Raw genomic sequence first — 18,410 nt, 5'->3', positions numbered from 1 at the left:
GGCCTAAGGCAACTCACTGTCCCAAATGTCAGCAAAATCGGATAATAAATGTGGCTTTTATGGCCCTTAGACCCTAATTCGGAGGATAGGTCTATATGGCAGCTATATCCAAATCTGAACCGATTTGGGCCAAATTGGCGAAGAATGTCGAAGGGCCTAGCACAACTCACTGTCCCAAATTTCAGCAAAATTGGATAATAAATGCGGCTTTTATGGGCCTAAGACCCATAATCGAGAGATTGGTTTATATGGCAGCTATATCCAAATCTGAACCGATCTGGGCCGAATTGACGAATATGACGAAGGGCCTAGCACAACTCACTGTCCCAAATTTCAGCAAAATTGGATAATAAATGCGGCTTTTATGGACCTAAGACCCTAAATCGGAGGATCGGTCTATATGACAGCTATATCCAAATCTGAACCGATCTGGGCCAAATTGGCGAAGAATGTCGAAGGGCCTAGCACAACTCACTGTCCCAAATTTCAGCAAAATTGGATAATAAATGCGGCTTTTATGGACCTAAGACCCTAAATCGGAGGATCGGTCTATATGACAGCTATATCCAAATCTGAACCGATCTGGGCCAAATTGGCGAAGAATGTCGAAGGGCCTAGCACAACTCACTGTCCCAAATTTCAGCAAAATTGGATAATAAATGTGGCTTTTATGGGCCTAAGACCCTAAATCGGAGAATCGGTCTATATGGCAACTATCCAAATCTGAACCGTTCTGGGCCAAATTGACGAAGAATATCGAAGGGTCTAACACGACTCACTGTCCCAAATTTTAGCATAATCGGATAATAAATGTGGCTTTTATGGGCCTAAGACCTTAAATCGGAGGATCGGTCTATATGGGGACTATGTCAAGATATAGTCCGATATAGCCCATCTTCGGACTTAACCTGCTTATGGACAAAAAAAGAATCTGTGCAAAGTTTCAGCTCAATATCTCTATTTTTAAAGACTGTAGCGTGATTTCGACAGACAGACGGACAGACGGATGGACATGGCTAGATCGTCTTAGATATTACGCTGATCAAGAATATATTGGGTTGCCCAAAAAATAATTGCGGATTTTTCATATAGTCGGCGTTGACAAATTTTTTCACAGCTTGTGACTCTGTAATTGCATTCTTTCTTCTGTCAGTTATCAGCTGTTACTTTTAGCTTGCTTTAGAAAAAAAGTGTAAAAAATGTATATTTGATTAAAGTTCATTCTAAGTTTTATTAAAAATGCATTTACTTTCTTTTAAAAAATCCGCAATTACTTTTTGGGCAACCCAAACATTCTTTACAGGGTCTGAAATGGATATTTCGATGTGCTGCAAACGGAATGACAAAATAAATAAACCCCCATCCGTCGGTGGTTGGTATAACAAGTAAAAGCGTTCTTTGTTCAGCCTGGCCGACTCTTATATACCCTCCACCATGGGTAGCGTTTGTCAAGTTCTTTGAATCACTTTTTCAAATATATATGAGCTACTAGCCGAACCCGGCCCGCTCCGCTGCGCCTTCTTTGACCCCGGAGTATGAATATCGAATTCGTGCCATTACAGCATATGTCCGCCAATGACGCTGAATTGTCGTGATTGGTCTATATATCCATTTGGCTGGGTTTGGACGGCCCCAGAGCCACCAGACTACAAGAATAGAAACCATGTTTTTTTTTGGTGACAGTAGGTTACGTTAGGTTAGGTTGAAAAGTGGGTCCAAATATTAATCTGCCCCATGCCACTAAAGACATACACCTAAGCCAGTAATCAGCTGGTTCTGCGCTCTAAAAGCTAAAATGTCACCTCGAAGAAGAAAATTTAAATTTTTAGGAAATGCTCCAACGTCTCATCATCTTCCCCACATTCCCTACACATGCTATCACTTGCAGCACCGATTTTGCATAAGTGAGCTCGTAGTCTTATGTGTCCCGTTATGACACCAAAAGCGTCGACCCGAAAGGCCTCGGGTTAACCAAGTTTATCGACGGCAGTCCTTTGGCCTTCACTGCCAAATCGTCTGTTCTTTCTTTTCCCCTTACTCCGTTATGGCACGGCACCCAAACGATGCAGATTGTGTCATCCTCAGAGAAGGCTTTAATCTCCTTTTTACACTCCTTAGTGACTGTAAGAGTGCAAACAAAAAATTCTAACGAATCGCATGACCAATCTCCGGGATCTACAGTTTTTAAAAATTAGGGCAATTAGAAGGGCTTTTTAGGGGAGCGATGGCTGCTTAGACAATCGACTCAAATATGGATATCAAATACGTGCAACACTCCCAAATCCCTTTAATTTGAGCCCCATAATGCCATGGTCAGTAAATATGAACCGTTGGGTGGGTGTTTTGGGGCTGGGCGGCCACCGGTACTTTGCCCTGAAAATAGATTTCAAATTCGTTCTTTACCCCTAAATACCGTTGATTTGAGCGCCAATTTGCCATAGTCGGATATGAAGTTCAGTTTAGGGCACCTCCTAAACTGGACATTATATCGCCCCAAACACTTTGCTCCAAAAATGGATATCGAATTTGTTTTCTACTCTCAAATACCATACGTTTGAGTCCCATATTGTCATAATGGGTCAAATAACCCATTTGATGTATCTTTAGGAGGAAAAGCACCACCTAGACTTGAATGCAAATATTAATGTCACATTCGTTATCTACTCCCAAATACCTTGCATTTGAGTCTCATAAAGCCATGGTCGGCTAATATCCCCATTTGGGGGTATTTGGGGTTGGGGCAACCTCCCATTACTTGGATCTAATTTTTTATACCCTTTTTGTAATCTACCGAATCTATGTTTGCTCCTTGGATCGATCGTACATCTAACACGCTGGATGAATGCTTTCCATCTACCATATCGTGATCAAATTGGTTTTTTATCAGCAGTAACATTTTGATTTTTTACATATAAATTTTAAATGATTTGATTACCACCTAAGGCAAGACTTTGGCAAGGCTTAACCATTTAATAAAATCCACAAAGAATTGAAGATATTATTATGAAAATAATTTAAAACCTTTTAATTTGGATATAAAAAGACTTCAACAAAATCAAATTGCCATAAACAAATGTTCCACATCACTCATCAACTCCAACACTCCTGCAATCATAGCAACCACTTCACACTCACTTCGGGTAATAAATCACTGCAGAAAAATATAGCGCATCCATCCACCTTATTCACCGATTTGCGTGGCCATGAACCACAATTTCCACTGAATACGAATCCGAATCACATGCTGGGGGAGATGAGATTGGGAAGTGTGAAAGATGGAAAAGTGTGAGTGTGTGCTAGATGCACAATTTCAGATAAAGTTCAATGATAGATGAAATTCGTACATGAGAGTTTTCCGAGTGAAAATGACACCGGAATGGAAACGAGAAAAAGTGGAGAGGATAAAGAAAAACACATACACCACCACATAGATAAGATGACAAAACCACAAAACAGAAACCAGACTATGGCACATAAATAAGTCGGTGAATAAGGTGGAGAAGGACACGCTTTAATATAGACAACAACGGAAAGTCCAAATGGGGAGTGGGGGGAGGGAGGACGTTAGACGTCGCATTATATGCAATGATGTATAGGACAGCAAATTCTATTTCCGTTGTTAACGCTCTTATCAAAAATTACTAATCTTAAATTATTACCCTACGGGCAATGTCTAGAAAGGCAACAGCAGCAGCATGGGGTATGTCTAAGATAGGGCGAAGACAATTCATGGTGTAGCCACGTACAACGAGAACTAAATAGCGGGCACAACCACAGGTGACATGACATCCTTGAACAAGTGCAAATACCCTTTTGAATGAAATTCAAAATGAACTATGTGAGAAAGTTGACACAGCTCACATAATTTTCTAAGGATACATCGGGAGATCGGTTTATATGGAAGCTACATCAGGTTTTAGACCCAGTTGGACCGTACTAGGCACAGTTATTTTAAGTCATAACAGAACACCACATGCTAAATTTCAGCCAAATCGGACAAAAATTGGGGCTTATAAGGGCTCATGAAGTCAAATCGGGAAATCTGTTTATATGGGAGCTATATCAGATTATAGACCGATTCGGACCGTACTAAGCACAGTTATCGGAAGCTGTAACAGAACACTATGTGTACAGAACACATTTCAACACATTCGGGTAAAAATTGCGGCTTGTAAGGGCTCAATAAGTCAAATCGGGAGATCGGCTGATATGGGAGCTATATCAGGTTTAGACCGATTTGAACCGTACTTAGGACATTTGTTGAAAGTCATAACAGAACACAAAGTGAAAATTTTCAGCCAAATCGGACAAAAATTGTGGCTTCCAGGGGCTCAAGAAGTCAAATCGGGAGACCGGTTTATATGGGAGCTATATCAGGATATAGAGAGATTTGAACCGTACTTGGCATATTTGATGGAAGTCAAAATAGAACGCAACGTGAAAAATTTCAGCAAAATTGCGGCTTCCAGGGGCTCAAGAAGTCAAATGTGAAGATCGGTTTTTGTGTGAGCTATATCTAAATCTCAACCGATATGGCCCCCATTTGCAATCCCCAACGACGTACATCAATATTAAGTATCTGTGGAAATTTTCAAGCGGCTAGCTTTACGCGTTCGACCGCTATCGTGATTTCTAATGACGGACGGACGGATGGACGAACGTACATGGCTAGATCGACCCAGGACGTCGAGACAATCAAGAATATACATACTTTATTGGGTCTTAGACGAACATTTCGAGGAGTTACAAACGGAATGACTAGATTAGTGTACCCCCATCCTATGGTGGTGGGTATAAAAAGTAACCTCGAAAAAGAAATTCGAAGCCTGAAATTACTACTTACAAAATCATTAATTGTTCTCCATACCACGCCCCTTAGTTGGTTTAAGCCTTGCATTGGGTCCCCACCTATGTGCCGATGTCTGTTATCCGCGAAAGCCAGCCAAATAACATAGGAAATGGTCTAACATCTCACCACATGCCCTTTACATGCTATCACTTGCCGCACCGATTTGCCTAAGCGAGTTCGTTGTCCTCAAGCATACTACATGGCATGGCATGGCATCCAAAGATGTGGATCGTGCCATCCTCAGAGAAGGCGTTAGTCTCCCTCTTACCCTTCAAGACTGTTCATGACTATCGATCTGGTTGTTATTGCCCTGATTTTATAGATGTTCACACTCGACGTCCTCGCGTTAACACCACACCGCCTCACGCATTTCGTGATCGCCCGGTTCTCTGCGTGTAGTACCACATTATGGTCAGGCAGTCAAAAACAGATCTCAGTCAATGTAGACCACCAGGCCCTCCCCGTCCACTAGCTTTGATCCATCTGTGTAGTATGAACTTCCAGATGGTTGAGTTCTGTCAATGCAAGATTTTGCCGCTGGTAGTAGTGCTTTGCACTAACGCTCAGGCGTCGTCTCAGATCCGATCAGAAACCTCTTCAATTTCTTCCAGCGTTACTATCGTCACCTTGACTATAATGCGATGATGTGACTTGCTCCTATACTCTATCCATTCTCCCATCGCCTTAAGTCTTATCTCAGCACTGGGTGATTCACATTTAATCTGTTTGTCTATGGGTCGGTAATCTAGAATAGTCTTCAGTACTCTAGTGGGCGTGATCCTCATCGTTCCGCCCATTTCAAGACAACATGTTCTCTGAACCTGTTGTATTATCTTTACGTTCCACCTTCTCTTCATCGCATTCCAACAAACTACCGAGGCGTAAGTAAGTATTGGTCTGATCAGCTCGTGTAGAGCCAGTGGACTTTCAACGAATTCAGGCCCCAAACCGAACCGACGACCTGCCACATAGTGCCTTCTTGGTACGCTCCTGAATGTGATACTTTAAATTCCCTCCAATTTCGACCACATAAATTATATATATTCTTGATCCTAGTAAAATTCTAAAACCATCTAGCCATGACCGTCCATCTAAGTTCGACGGGGCCGAATATTGGAAACACACCACAATGGATTCTGCTAAAAATTTTATACAAAATAAATTTAGTAGAAGGGCATAATTTTATTCTACATACCAAACCATCAAAAAATAAAGCTCTAGGAACCAAACAAGGATGATCGAGAGACCGGTTTACATGGGAGCTATATCAGGTTATAGACTGATTTGGACCGTATTTGGCGCAGGTGTTGGAAGTTGCACGCAAACTTTCATCCAAATCGAACAAAAATTGCCGCTCGTAAGAACTCAAGGAGTCAAATCGGGAGATCGGTTTCTATGGGAGCCGTATCAGGTTATGGACCGATTTGGTCCGTACTTGACACAGTTGTTGAAAGTAATAACAAATTTCAGCCAAATCGGACAAAAATTGAGGCTTGTAAGGACTGAAGAAGTCAAATCGGAAGATCGGTTTATATTGTTTATCAAAATCCATGGTGGTGGGTTCCCAAGTTTCGCCCGGTCGAATTTAGCATGGTTTTATATAGGAAGACGGATCTTCCAATCCAGGGTCTTGAGCCCATAAAAAGCGTATTCATCACCAGATTTTTCTGAAGCTTAGAACGAGGACATTTTTGTTGAGTATGGTCCAAATCGGCCCACATTTGGGTATAGCTGCAATATATACCGATTTCCCGGCTTAGCGTCTTGGTTCACAAAAACTCGCATTTGTTAACGGATTTCGCTGTAATTTGATACAAAACTTTACGTTTAAGAAAATTTTTCTCTAAAGACAAAATTTCCTCGAAATTCACTGTTAAGACCAGATTTCTCTATGAAGACAAAATTTTTTCCTTAGAAATGTTTTTTAAACGAAAAAAAAAGCAAAAGCCTCAAGAGCACTACACGATTGGGACATCTATAAGGCTGAGCTAAGAAAATATAAGGGCGAGCTGAGAAAGGCTCAGAACAAATCCTGGGTAGGATTCTGTAGTTTCGTGGAGGATACATCTGAGGCCTCTAGGCTAAGGGAAATTCTGTCCTCGAGACCTATTGCGGTGGGGTACATCCAGAATTCAGACAATATGGACAATGTCTAGTGAGAAAACACTAGTACTACTCGTTGATACACATTTCCCGGGAAATTCTCCAGTGGACAACGTGGCGCCAGAAGAGGTTGTCATTCATATGCACTCTTCGGAGGCCGTTAAGGAAATTGTGTCTGAGCCGAAAATCCTTTGGGCGATAAGAAGTTTCCACTTATTTAAGTCGCCAGACCCCGATGATATATCACCTGGTTCCCTGCCTTAGGGAGATATACTCTGCTTGTATCAGAATGTCATATATACCTGTGGGATGGAGGGACACGAAGTTCATTTTCATTCCGAAAGCAGGAAAACCCTACCACACAAAGGGGAACGATTTTCGTCCTATTAGTCTTTCATCCTTTATGCTGAAGACTCTTGAGGGGTTAATAGAAACATATCTTTGGGCAAAGATCCCTGGAGATCGTTTGTCGTGTTGCCTACAGTGGAACCTGTCTCCTTGGGTGAAGAGAATGTTCCATTTACAGAAAGCGCAAAATACCTGGGTGTTTTGCTGGACAGGAAACTGAACTTCAAACCCAACATTTTGGAAAGCTTAAGAAAGGCTACTCTTGCCATATACACCTGCAAGAGAACCATTGGCAAATTTTGGGGATTCAGACCGCGTGTCATGCATTGGGTATATACTGCCGTTGTCAGACCTATTATGCTCTATGGTGTTGTAGGCTGGTGGACGATGGAGCGAAATATCGAAATAAATAAAGCTTTTATGAGCTTCGGAGCTTTAATCGACACATCGGTCCATATGGGAGCTATGGATTTGAACTTCAAATCCAACATTTTGGAAAGGGCAAGACAGGCACCTCTTGCCCTATACATTTGCAAGGAATCCATTGGCAAAATTTGGGGGTTTAGACCGCGTGTCATGCATTGGGTATATACTGCAGTTGTCAGACCAATAATGCTATATGGTGTTGTGGTCTGGTGGACGGCGCTTCAAAAGTCCACTTACTGCACAAAACTCAACCGAATTCAAAGAATGGCTTGTGCAACACAGCCGCATTGAGGACGACACCATCTGATTCACTAAATTTAAAGCTACATCTAGTGCCTCTGGACAATGTGGCTAGACAAATTACTGCGACCACTACCGTGAGGTTAAGGGAGCTTTTTCTTTGGTCATGGGGCGGTTACGGGCACTAAATTAACCTTGATACAATGTCCGATGTCCCGATTATACCCTATCTGAGCCGCTTTTTGATAAAAAGTGGCGTACCACTATTCCGGATAAAACCGATTGGAACTACGATATCCCTGGTAACAGAAGTTAAATAGACTTCTTAAACGACCAGGTGGGCTTTGGGGTGTACTCTAAAGATCTAGAACTGGTCATATCGAAAAGGTTACTCGACCACTGCAGAATGTTTTGGAAAATGTTAAGAAAGGAGACTCTTACCCTATACACCTGCAAGAGGGCCATTGGCAAAAGTTGGGAGTTTAAATCCCTGAAGAACGTATTTCTGAACACAAAAAGCGCCATCGACTGTAGCAGATCTCTCAATGAGATGGCTGAACAGTTCAAAATTCACCTGTTCTGGGTGCCGGGCCACAGAGATATTCCAGGGAATTCTAAAGCAGGTGAGCTTGCGAGACTAGGAACTACTCTACACATTCCAGAGCTACTGGAATCCGTGGGTATGCCTCTAGCGACATGTAAGCTAAGTTTTCAGGACCAGTCCCGAAGGGCAACGAATGATAGATGGTCACAAAGAGGGGGCTGTGAGCATTCCAAAACTATGTGGCGTCATCTAGACTGGAAGAGGCCAACTGCTTTGCTGTAATCGGCTAGAAGAGACATCTTAGTCATTGTGTCTGTCATGACAGGTCACTGTCTAACCGGAAAACATGCTGACAGACTGAAGGTTGCCAGCAACGACTTTGCAGAGGCTGTGAGGGCATCGAAGAAGAAGAGACTATAGAAAACCTTCTGTTTGTATGTCGCGCTCTAGCAGTTAGAAAGAGTTCCACTTTAGGTTCTCATTTTTTTGAGAACATGTCTAATTTAGCGGATGTGAACATTCGGAGGCCACAGGCAAAATTTTCTCAAAACTTTCCTGAAGATAAAATGTTCACAAAATTTTCTCTAAAGAATTTTCACAACTGAAAAAATTTCTAAGAATCCCTTCGATATATGTCGTTTTGCACTCTATCAAGACCACCAAAAATTTCCCACTGAATATCCAAATGCCTTAGGAATATACACAACTTTTATTTGCTGGTATTTATTTTAGTGTTAACTTGACTTTGAATATTCTCAAAATTCCACGTCTTTTTATGTAATTTTCATAGTATTTTTGTTGTTCTTATCTTTTGTCCGTCTTTTTTTGCTTATCCGCAGAATCATCACGTAATTTTTCAATCAATACACGTGGCCCGGATGGTCTGCTGGAAAATCATTTATTTCTGGGCCACGATAAGCTCGAATGCTTGGCGACATCATTTCGCATCAATGATACAAACGGAAGGAATTTATTTTCCGTAAATCGAGATGAAGTCACCATTGGTGCTCACGCTTTGCGTGTAGAAGGCGAAGGTGGTGCCATATTTCGTGAGTCCATACAGACACCGCATGTACGTGCTGAGCCAGGACGCGAATTAAGGTAAGTCAATACCAATACCATGGTGTTTATGTGTTTCATTCAATTTGGGTCTTTCTTATTTTTATTTGGTCTTCTTTAAAAAGAACGAAAAAAAAGAAGAGAATACGGTTTTCGGACATTTAAGGTCAGGGTTTGAAATAGAACAATGTCCTGGGAACTAATTCATGAAAAAAGCAAGTAAAATCGTGCTAAATTCGGCCGGACCTAACTGTGGGTACCAACCACAATAGATTCTACGAACAATTTCTTCTAAACCAGCCAAAAATTATAGATTCTTAGGGCCGTAGAAGACTAATCGGGAAATCGGTATATATGTGAGTATATCAAGATATTAAAGTAACCGTTGAGTGAAGCGAACGTGTTTGTGAAAAAATAAATATCCGTATCTCGGAAGAGGTATCTATAACGAAAAATTTTAAAGCAGGAGTGGTGGCATCAGACCTTAGTATATTGTACACCCATTAGTATGCTGGAAGGGATATAACTGACATTCCAGGCACTTTTACGAAAACTGGAAAGGAAAATTAGATCTCCCGAAATCGATAACACTGGTAAAACGCTGAAGAAGCAAAAATAACAACCCGCTTTCTGATGGAGAAAATCTACAAGGGCAAGATTCATATTGTCTTTATTCAGGAGCCATGCATGACCCAGAACAAAGATTCTTGACTGAACCATGTCAACTACCATCTATTCTATGCTAACACTGGTACATTTGTGAGGTACTATGCCATGTAAAACTTCTTTCCAAAGAGGTGTCGCACGCCGTTCGGACTCGGCTATAAAAAGGAGGCCCCTTATCATTGAGCTTAAAAACTTGAATCCGACTGCACTCATTGATATGTGAGAAGTATGCCCCTGTTCCTCAGTAGAATGTTCATGGGGAAAATTTACAATTTGCAACACTGGTACTCGGCCGAGGACCTGAGTTATTTCTCATAAAAATTAAAATTATACTCGTTTATTTTCCTCAGAGTTGCCAACGTCAGATGCAACAGTAGTCAGACAAGGAGACGGTGGAGCATATCTGCTATCACTGCCGATCGACTCTTCGACACCGCAACCCACGTCGGAGCTGAGACGGACGTCCATTCGTCCGTCCGTCCTTCTGTCTATCGAAAGCACGTTAACTTTTGAAGGAGTAAAGCTAGCTGCTTGACATTTTGCACAAATTCTTCTTATAAGTATAGGTCGATAGGGATTGTAAATGGGCAATATCGGTCCATGTTTTGATATAGCTGCCATATAAACCGATCTTGGGTCTTGACTTCTTGAACCTCTAGAGGGCGCAATTCTTATCCGATTTTGCACAACGTGTTTCGCTATGACTTCCAACAACTGTGCTAAGTATGGTTCGAATCGGTCCATAACCTGATATAGCTGCCATATAAACCGATCTTGGGTCTTGACTTCTTGAGCCACTAGAGGGCGCAATTCTTATCCGATTTAGCTGAAATTTTGGACGACGTGTTTCGCTATGACTTAAAACAACTGTGCTAAGTATGGTTCAAATCGGTTCATAACCCGATATAGCTGCCACGTAAGCCAATCTGGGGACTGGATTTCTTGAGCTTCTAGAGGGCGCAATTTCCATCCGATTTGGCTAAAATTTAGCATGACGTATTTTATTCTTACTTTCAACTACTGTGTCAAATAAGGTTCAAATCGGTTCATAATCTGATATAGCTGCCATATAAACCGATCTGGGATCTAGACTTCTCGAGCCTCAAGAGGTCGCAATTATTATCCGATTTACCTGAAATTTTGTACGACGGATTCTCTCATGACCATCAACATACGTGTTTATTATGGTCTGAATCGGTCTATAGCCCAATACAACTCCCATATAAATCGATCTCTCTATTTTACTTCTTGAGCCCCCAAAGGGCGCAATTCTTATTCGAATTGGCTGACATTTTACACAGGTCTCCAATTAAATTGTGGTCCAAACCGGACCATATCTTGATAACGCTCTAATAGCAGAGCAAATATTTTCTTATATCCTGTTTTGTCTAAGAAGAGATGCCGGGAAAAGAACTCGACAAATGCGATCAATGGTGGAGGGTATATAAGATGCGGCCCGGCCGAACTTAGCACGCTTTTACTTGTTACTTGTTAATATTAATTATTTTCCAAAGTTTAATTTCAATAAAAATTTCATATTTCAAAGTAAAATGTCGCTGAAAATGTCAAACATTTTGTGAGACCAAATGTTGAAAATTATTGTATGCTATAGTCATCCTACTACACTTCCAATAAAATTCATAATGTTTGCATTTCCGTACCCTGACGAAATTCTACAGTTTGTTCATCTGTACCACAACAAGCAACAGCCAGCTACAACGAGCAATATGCATTAAATAAACACTTATTAATTCATGTTGTGAGAATTGTGTTTATGGTACATATATGGAGTAAGCGACGAATGGCAACAAACAAATCTGGCTGCAAGCATGTCTACCTACCATCTCTAATGGACTTTCTCAGAACAAGCCTTCCTCCCCCTGACGCTGCTGCTGCTGCTTCAATACAGATCTATACCCCACTTCACATTCAGTTTCCTTTCCGACCGGCAGGTTGTTAGTGTGTCTATAAGTCAGACATTTCTGATGTTTGTTTTGGTTTACAGCAGTTACACAGTCACTCAGGCAGGCAGGCATCGAGGCCTGCATTGTGAGTGTGTGTTTGGTTATGTGTCTGTCAACCAACAGCATACGGCTGACTTGGATATTAATGGCCTTTCAATAGGACTCTTACATATAAACAAGAGAGAACCATATCAATCTGTGTGTGAGCGGGTGTGTGTGTAAGCATGTGTGAGAGCATGAAATATAGAGTTTATTAAAAAATGCTCAAAGGGTTTAAGTGACAAATATGGATTGTATTTGTTTACATGTTCATCTCAACGAACGAGACCACACAGCACAATGACTTCTCCCCACCTTTACCACCCCTCTGTGACACATTCTATGGCATTCTTCCGCAGTTCCACTACTGAATGAATGAACTTTTCAAAAATGCATATGTGTATGTATTTGAATGAGTTTGATAAAAAGTGACAAACATCTGCCAATCGTGTTGGAGGATGCAGCTACATTTTTCGGGCTATACAAAGGAAGAGTGAAAAGTTTCCTTTCTATTGAAAAATAACTTTAACTGAAAATATACCCGAAATTTTATTTTTATAAAAAAAGAAAACTTTTTTTACATTTTTGAACCCTCCACCATAGGATAAGGGTATACTAATTTCATCATTCTGTTTGTAACTCTTCGAAATATTGGTCTAAAATCCCATAAAGCATATATACTCGATCGTTATGACATTCTAAGTCGATCTAGCCATGTCCGTCCGTTTGTCCGTCCGTCCGTCCATCCCACATTCGTCCGTCTGTCTGTCGAAAGCACGCCAACTTTCGAAGGAGTATAGCTAGCCGCTTAAAATTTTGCAAAAATACTTCTTATTAGTGTAGGTCGGTTGGGTTTGTAAATGGGCAATATCGATCCACGTTTTGATATAGCTGCCATATAAACCGATCTGGGATCTTGACTTCTTGAGCCGCTAGAGGCCACAATTCTTATCCGATTTGGCTGAAATTTTGCATGAGGTGTTTTATTTTAACTTCCAACAACTGTGCTCAGTATGGTTCAAATCAGTCCATAACCTCATATAGCTGCCATATAAACCGATCTGGGGTCTTGACTTCTTGAGCGTCTAGAGTGCGAAATTACTATCCGATTTGTCTGAAATTAAGCACGATGTGTTTTGTGACGACTTCCAACAACTGTGCTAAGTATGGTTCAAATCGGTCCATAACCTGATATAGCTGCCACATAAATCGATCTGGGGCCTTGACTTCTTGAGTCACTAGAGTGCGAAATTATTATCCGATCGGTTTATATTTCAGCTATATCAGGTTATGAAACGATTTGAACCTTATTTGGCACAGTTGTTAGGTATCCTAAAAAAACACTCCGTGCAAAATTTCATTCCAATCGGATAAGAATTGCGCCCTCTAGAGGCTCAAGAAGTCAAGACTCAAGATCGGTTTACATGACAGCTATATCAGGTTATTAACCGATTTGAACCATACTTGGCACAGTTATTGGATATCATAAGAAAACACGTCGTGCAAAATTTCATTCCAATCGGATAAGAATTCCGCACTCTAGAGGCTCAAGAAGTCAAGACCCAAGATCGGTTTATATGGCAGCTATATCAGGTTATGGACCGATTTTAACCATGCCTTGCACAGCTGTTGGATATCATAACAAAACACATTGCTGAAAATTTCATTCTAATCGGATAACAATTGCGCCCTCTAGACCCTCAAGACCCAAGATCGGTTTACTTGGCAGCTATATCAAAACATGGACCAATATGGCCCATTTACAATCCCAACCGACCTACACTAATAAGAAGTATTCGTGCAAAATTTCAAAAGGCTAGCTTTACTTCTTCGAAAGTTAGCGTGCTTTCGACAGACAGACGGACGGACATACGGACGGCCGGAAATGGCTAGATCGACATAAAATGTCGCGACGATCAAGAATATATATACTTTATGGGGTCTCAGACGAATATTTCGAGTAGTTACAAACAGAATGACGAAATTAGTATACCCTCATCCTATGGTGGAGGGTATAAAAAATTTTAAATTGGAATTTGCAAACTCGAGCAAATTCAAGATTCCCCATTTAGGATGAGGTTATACTAATTCTGCGTTCCGTTTGTAACACATCGAAATATTGGTCTCCACATTGTAAGTCGACCTAGACATGTCTGTCGTCCGTCCGTCTACCCGTCTGTCAAAATCGCGATAGCGGTCAAACGCATAGAACTAACTAGCCGTTTGAAATTTTGCGCAGATACTTAATATTGACGTTGGTCTCTGTGAATTGCAAATGGGCCATAACGGTTCAGATTTTGATATAGCTCCCATATTAACCGATCTCCCGTTTTGGCTTGTTGAGCCCTTAGCCGATTTGACTGAAATTTTTCCAACAACTGTGCCAAGTACCATCTGAAACGGTCTATAAGCTGATAAGCCTATCTCCCGATTTTACATCTTTAGCCCCTGGAAGTCGCAATTTTTGTCCGATTCGAATGAAATTTTGCATTTAGTGTTCTGTTATGACTTCCAATAACTGAGTCTGGTACGGTCCAAATCGGTCTATAATCTGATATAGCTCCTTTATAAACCGATATCCCAATGTGACTTCTTGAACCTTGTATTAGTATTCTTACCATTGATTTAAAACTTCGACATTTAACAAAATAATTTCTTTACACTAAGGCCAAATTTGCTTACCCTGCCTAGTGGCGCAATACATGTGTGTTATATAACCTAAATTTAGAATTTAGACAAGATGTTTTTGACATAAACTTAAAATTTTTAAAATTTATATTATACAACGTTTTTGTGATTTCATTCCACAACTTTTCGAGTTCTTTTTTTATTCACAAGGCAAACTAACCAATTTTTGTTTGTTTCTGGTTTTGTCTTTAATAGGCTAGAATCGCCCACACGTCAATTGGAAATGAAAGCTGCACAGGAAATAAATCTACAATCACGTGCTGGAGGCATTGAAATAACAGCACTGGAGGATATTAAACTGACAACGCTGGAAGGCAGTGTAAGTACGATGATGTCGTTGACATCTATGGTAGACGAATTTATTAGTTTGAATGATGAATAGCTTTGCAAGCCGAATTGATTTCTCTGAAATGAAAAGGTTTTGTAGGTTCTAAAGATAACAAAGAAAAAAATGAGATTTAAGTCAATTTTGATAAATTTAGAATTGTGTTCCTTATTTTGTTAGAATTAAATTTTTACAAAAACTGGAAAAGTTCGACGAAGAAAATTATGTGAGAATTTTTAATGGAATTTTATGTTCCTACTATTGTAAAATTCCCATGAACATTATATAAAGGATCTGAGGAAACTTCTTTTACTCGCAAATATTTCTAAATTTTATTTTTGTTCTTAAGAACAGAGCTGTTTGGTCTAAGAAAGGCCAACAAAACGTTAGCCACAAGGACATAGAACTGGAAAAACCCCAACGGCCCTATTCATAAAAAAAAATTTATTATGGGTTCAAGATGTCTTTTAACTATTAGACACTTTTTGCTTAATAAACTGCATTTAAAACTTGGTATGCGGATTTTAACCCGTCTTATGCCACTATGGACATATATCTAAGCCACTCATCGGCTTGCTGTTCGCTCTAAATCATGAAAACACAACATATACAAGGACTTCCCTCGTCGTATTCCTATTTATGCCCTAAGTGGATTTCAAAACACGTCTCCCACGCCCATTAATCTTGATAGCTTTGAAAAGCTTCACAAAATTACTGAAAGCAGTCCTCTGACTCCTACAGTCAAAACGTCTACCCTTTCGTTCCCATTTACTCCGCTATTGCCCGGCACCAAATCGATGACGATTTCGTTACGCTCAGGGAAGCCGAGACCTCCAAGGCAGTGCGTGACTTCATCATCTTGGTTGTTAGTTCACTATTGGACAACTTTCTGTCCATAAAGATGTTCACCCTCGATGTGCTTGCGTTTATACTGCACCATCTCAAGTTATTGGTGCTGGTCTGTAAGACTTTTTAAAATATTACGATAATGTCATGTTCAGAGAAGACAATGATTGTCTCCTTACACTCGAAGACCTACTGCCTTGGTTTTTATCGCCCTAAAAGCCGTTTACTATCTGAGAAGATGTTCATACCCGACCATTTCGCATTAAAACTATACCACCTGGGGCAGTCCATCTATGGTCAGCAAGAAGAAACCGAATCCGGCTTTCGGGATTATAGGCGCCTACACCAGTTCTCTCTCCTAGCTTTGATCCGCCCGAGTAGCATGAACTATTAGATTTCCGTCAATAGAAGAAGTGTTTAGCATTCTATCCCGGATGTTGTCGTTGTTGTAGCTACATTTGTTTCTGGTCCTTGTCAAGCTTCGTAGGTAAACAAGCTTGTACGACCTATCGTCGCGAGAACGTTATATCCTCTGGTTATTTAAAGCGCCAATAACTAGCCTTGTCATACCGAGTATCACTGAGAGTCAGTATTTAAGCATGAACCGGTGTCGGCCGGCCTTTCACTGAGAATCTCCACCTGATACCGTTGTCTGTCCGCGACTGCAGTTGCAAATATCACAAATCGGAGCTCAGAGTTCTAAACCGTTTGTTGTTAAAAGCCACCCCGTCGAGCTGAATCGCCTCGCCTAGCCAAGATAACACATTCTCTGAACCTGTGTAATCTTCCTGCTCGAGAGGTGATGTCATCATTATTTCATTTTTAGCATCACAAGCCAAATTTAATTTAAATTGATAGTCCGGGCTCAAAAATGGGTCGCGAATTTGAGCCTGAGTGAGTTATCATTTTGAAAATTGGCGATTGAGCTGAAATCTGAAAGGCATTGTACACTTCAGCTCTTACACGACCACATCAAGCATTGTACAGATATAACACAAACAAGTAAGAAGGCGTTAAGTTCGGCCGGGCCGAACTTTGGATACCCACCACCTCGGGTATATATGTGAACCACATTTCGTCAAAATCCAGTGAAAAATGCATACCTTAAGCCCCATAGCAGCTCTATAGATATCAACCGATTTAGACCAAATGCTTATAAGTACAAGTCATTGTTCAACCGAGAGATCGGTCTATATGGCAGCTATATCCAAATCTGGAACGATCTGAGCCAAATTGAAGACAAATATCGAAGGGCCCAACACAAGTCATTGTCCCAAATTTCGGCGACATCGGACAATAAATGCGCTTTTTATGAGCCCAAAACTTTAAATCGAGAGATCGGTCTATATGGCAGCTATATCCAAATCTGAACCGATCAGGGCCAAATGGAAGAAAAATATCGAAGGGCCTAAGGCAAATCACTGTCCCAAATTTCAGCAAAATCGGATAATAAATGTGGCTTTTATGGGCCTAAGACCATAAATCAGAGGATCGGTCTATATGGCAGCTATAAACAAATTTAGAACGATCTGGGCCAAATTGACGAAGGATGTCGAAGGGCTCAACGCAACTCACTGTCCCAAATTTCAGCAAAATCGGATAATAAATGTGGCTTTTATGGGCCTAAGACCATAAATCGGAGGATCGGTCTATATGGCAGCTATATCCAAATTAGGACCGATATGGACCAAATTGACGAAGGATGTCGAAAGGCTCAACGCAACTCACTGTCCCAAATTTCAGCAAAATCGGATAATAAATGTGGCTTTTATGGGCCTAAGACCATAAATCGGAGGATCGGTCTATATGGCAGCTATATCCAAATCTGGACCGATCTGGGCCAAATTGACGAAGAATGTTGAAGGGCCTAACACAACTCACCGTGCCAAATTTCAGCAAAATCGGATAATAAATGTGGCTTTTATGGGCCTAAGACCCTAAATCGGAGGATCGGTCTATATGGCAGCTATATCCAAATTTGGACCGATATGGACCAAATTGACGAAGGATGTCGAAGGGCTCAACGCAACTCACTGTCCCAAATTTCAGCAAAATCGGATAATAAATGTGGCTTTTATGGGCCTAAGACCATAAATCGGAGGATCGGTCTATATGGCAGCTATATCCAAATCTGGACCGATCTGGGCCAAATTGACGAAGAATGTTGAAGGGCCTAACACAACTCACCGTGCCAAATTTCAGCAAAATCGGATAATAAATGTGGCTTTTATGGGCCTAAGACCCTAAATCGGCGGATCGGTCTATATGGGGGCTATATCAAGATATAGTCCGATATAGCCCATCTTCGAACTT

The 18,410-nt window shown here is 40.9% G+C and overlaps 1 protein-coding gene across 1 annotated transcript in view; it reads left to right on the top strand.

The window, feature by feature from the left end:
• LOC106083517 (putative uncharacterized protein DDB_G0285119) overlaps positions 1 to 18,410 on the top strand; it is a 118,281-nt gene that overhangs the window by 94,586 nt on the left and 5,285 nt on the right. Inside the window, exons 5-6 of the mRNA XM_059367196.1 lie at positions 9,350 to 9,611; positions 15,122 to 15,245. Of these exons, the coding sequence (XP_059223179.1) occupies positions 9,350 to 9,611; positions 15,122 to 15,245 (386 nt within the window). The remainder of the gene's footprint in view (positions 1 to 9,349; positions 9,612 to 15,121; positions 15,246 to 18,410) is intronic.

This window comes from Stomoxys calcitrans, chromosome 4, assembly GCF_963082655.1.
Source record: "Stomoxys calcitrans chromosome 4, idStoCalc2.1, whole genome shotgun sequence".
NCBI lineage: Eukaryota > Metazoa > Arthropoda > Insecta > Diptera > Muscidae > Stomoxys > Stomoxys calcitrans.
The sequence above is the reverse complement of the archived record's forward strand: the minus strand, read 5'-3'. Positions and strand labels throughout refer to the sequence as shown.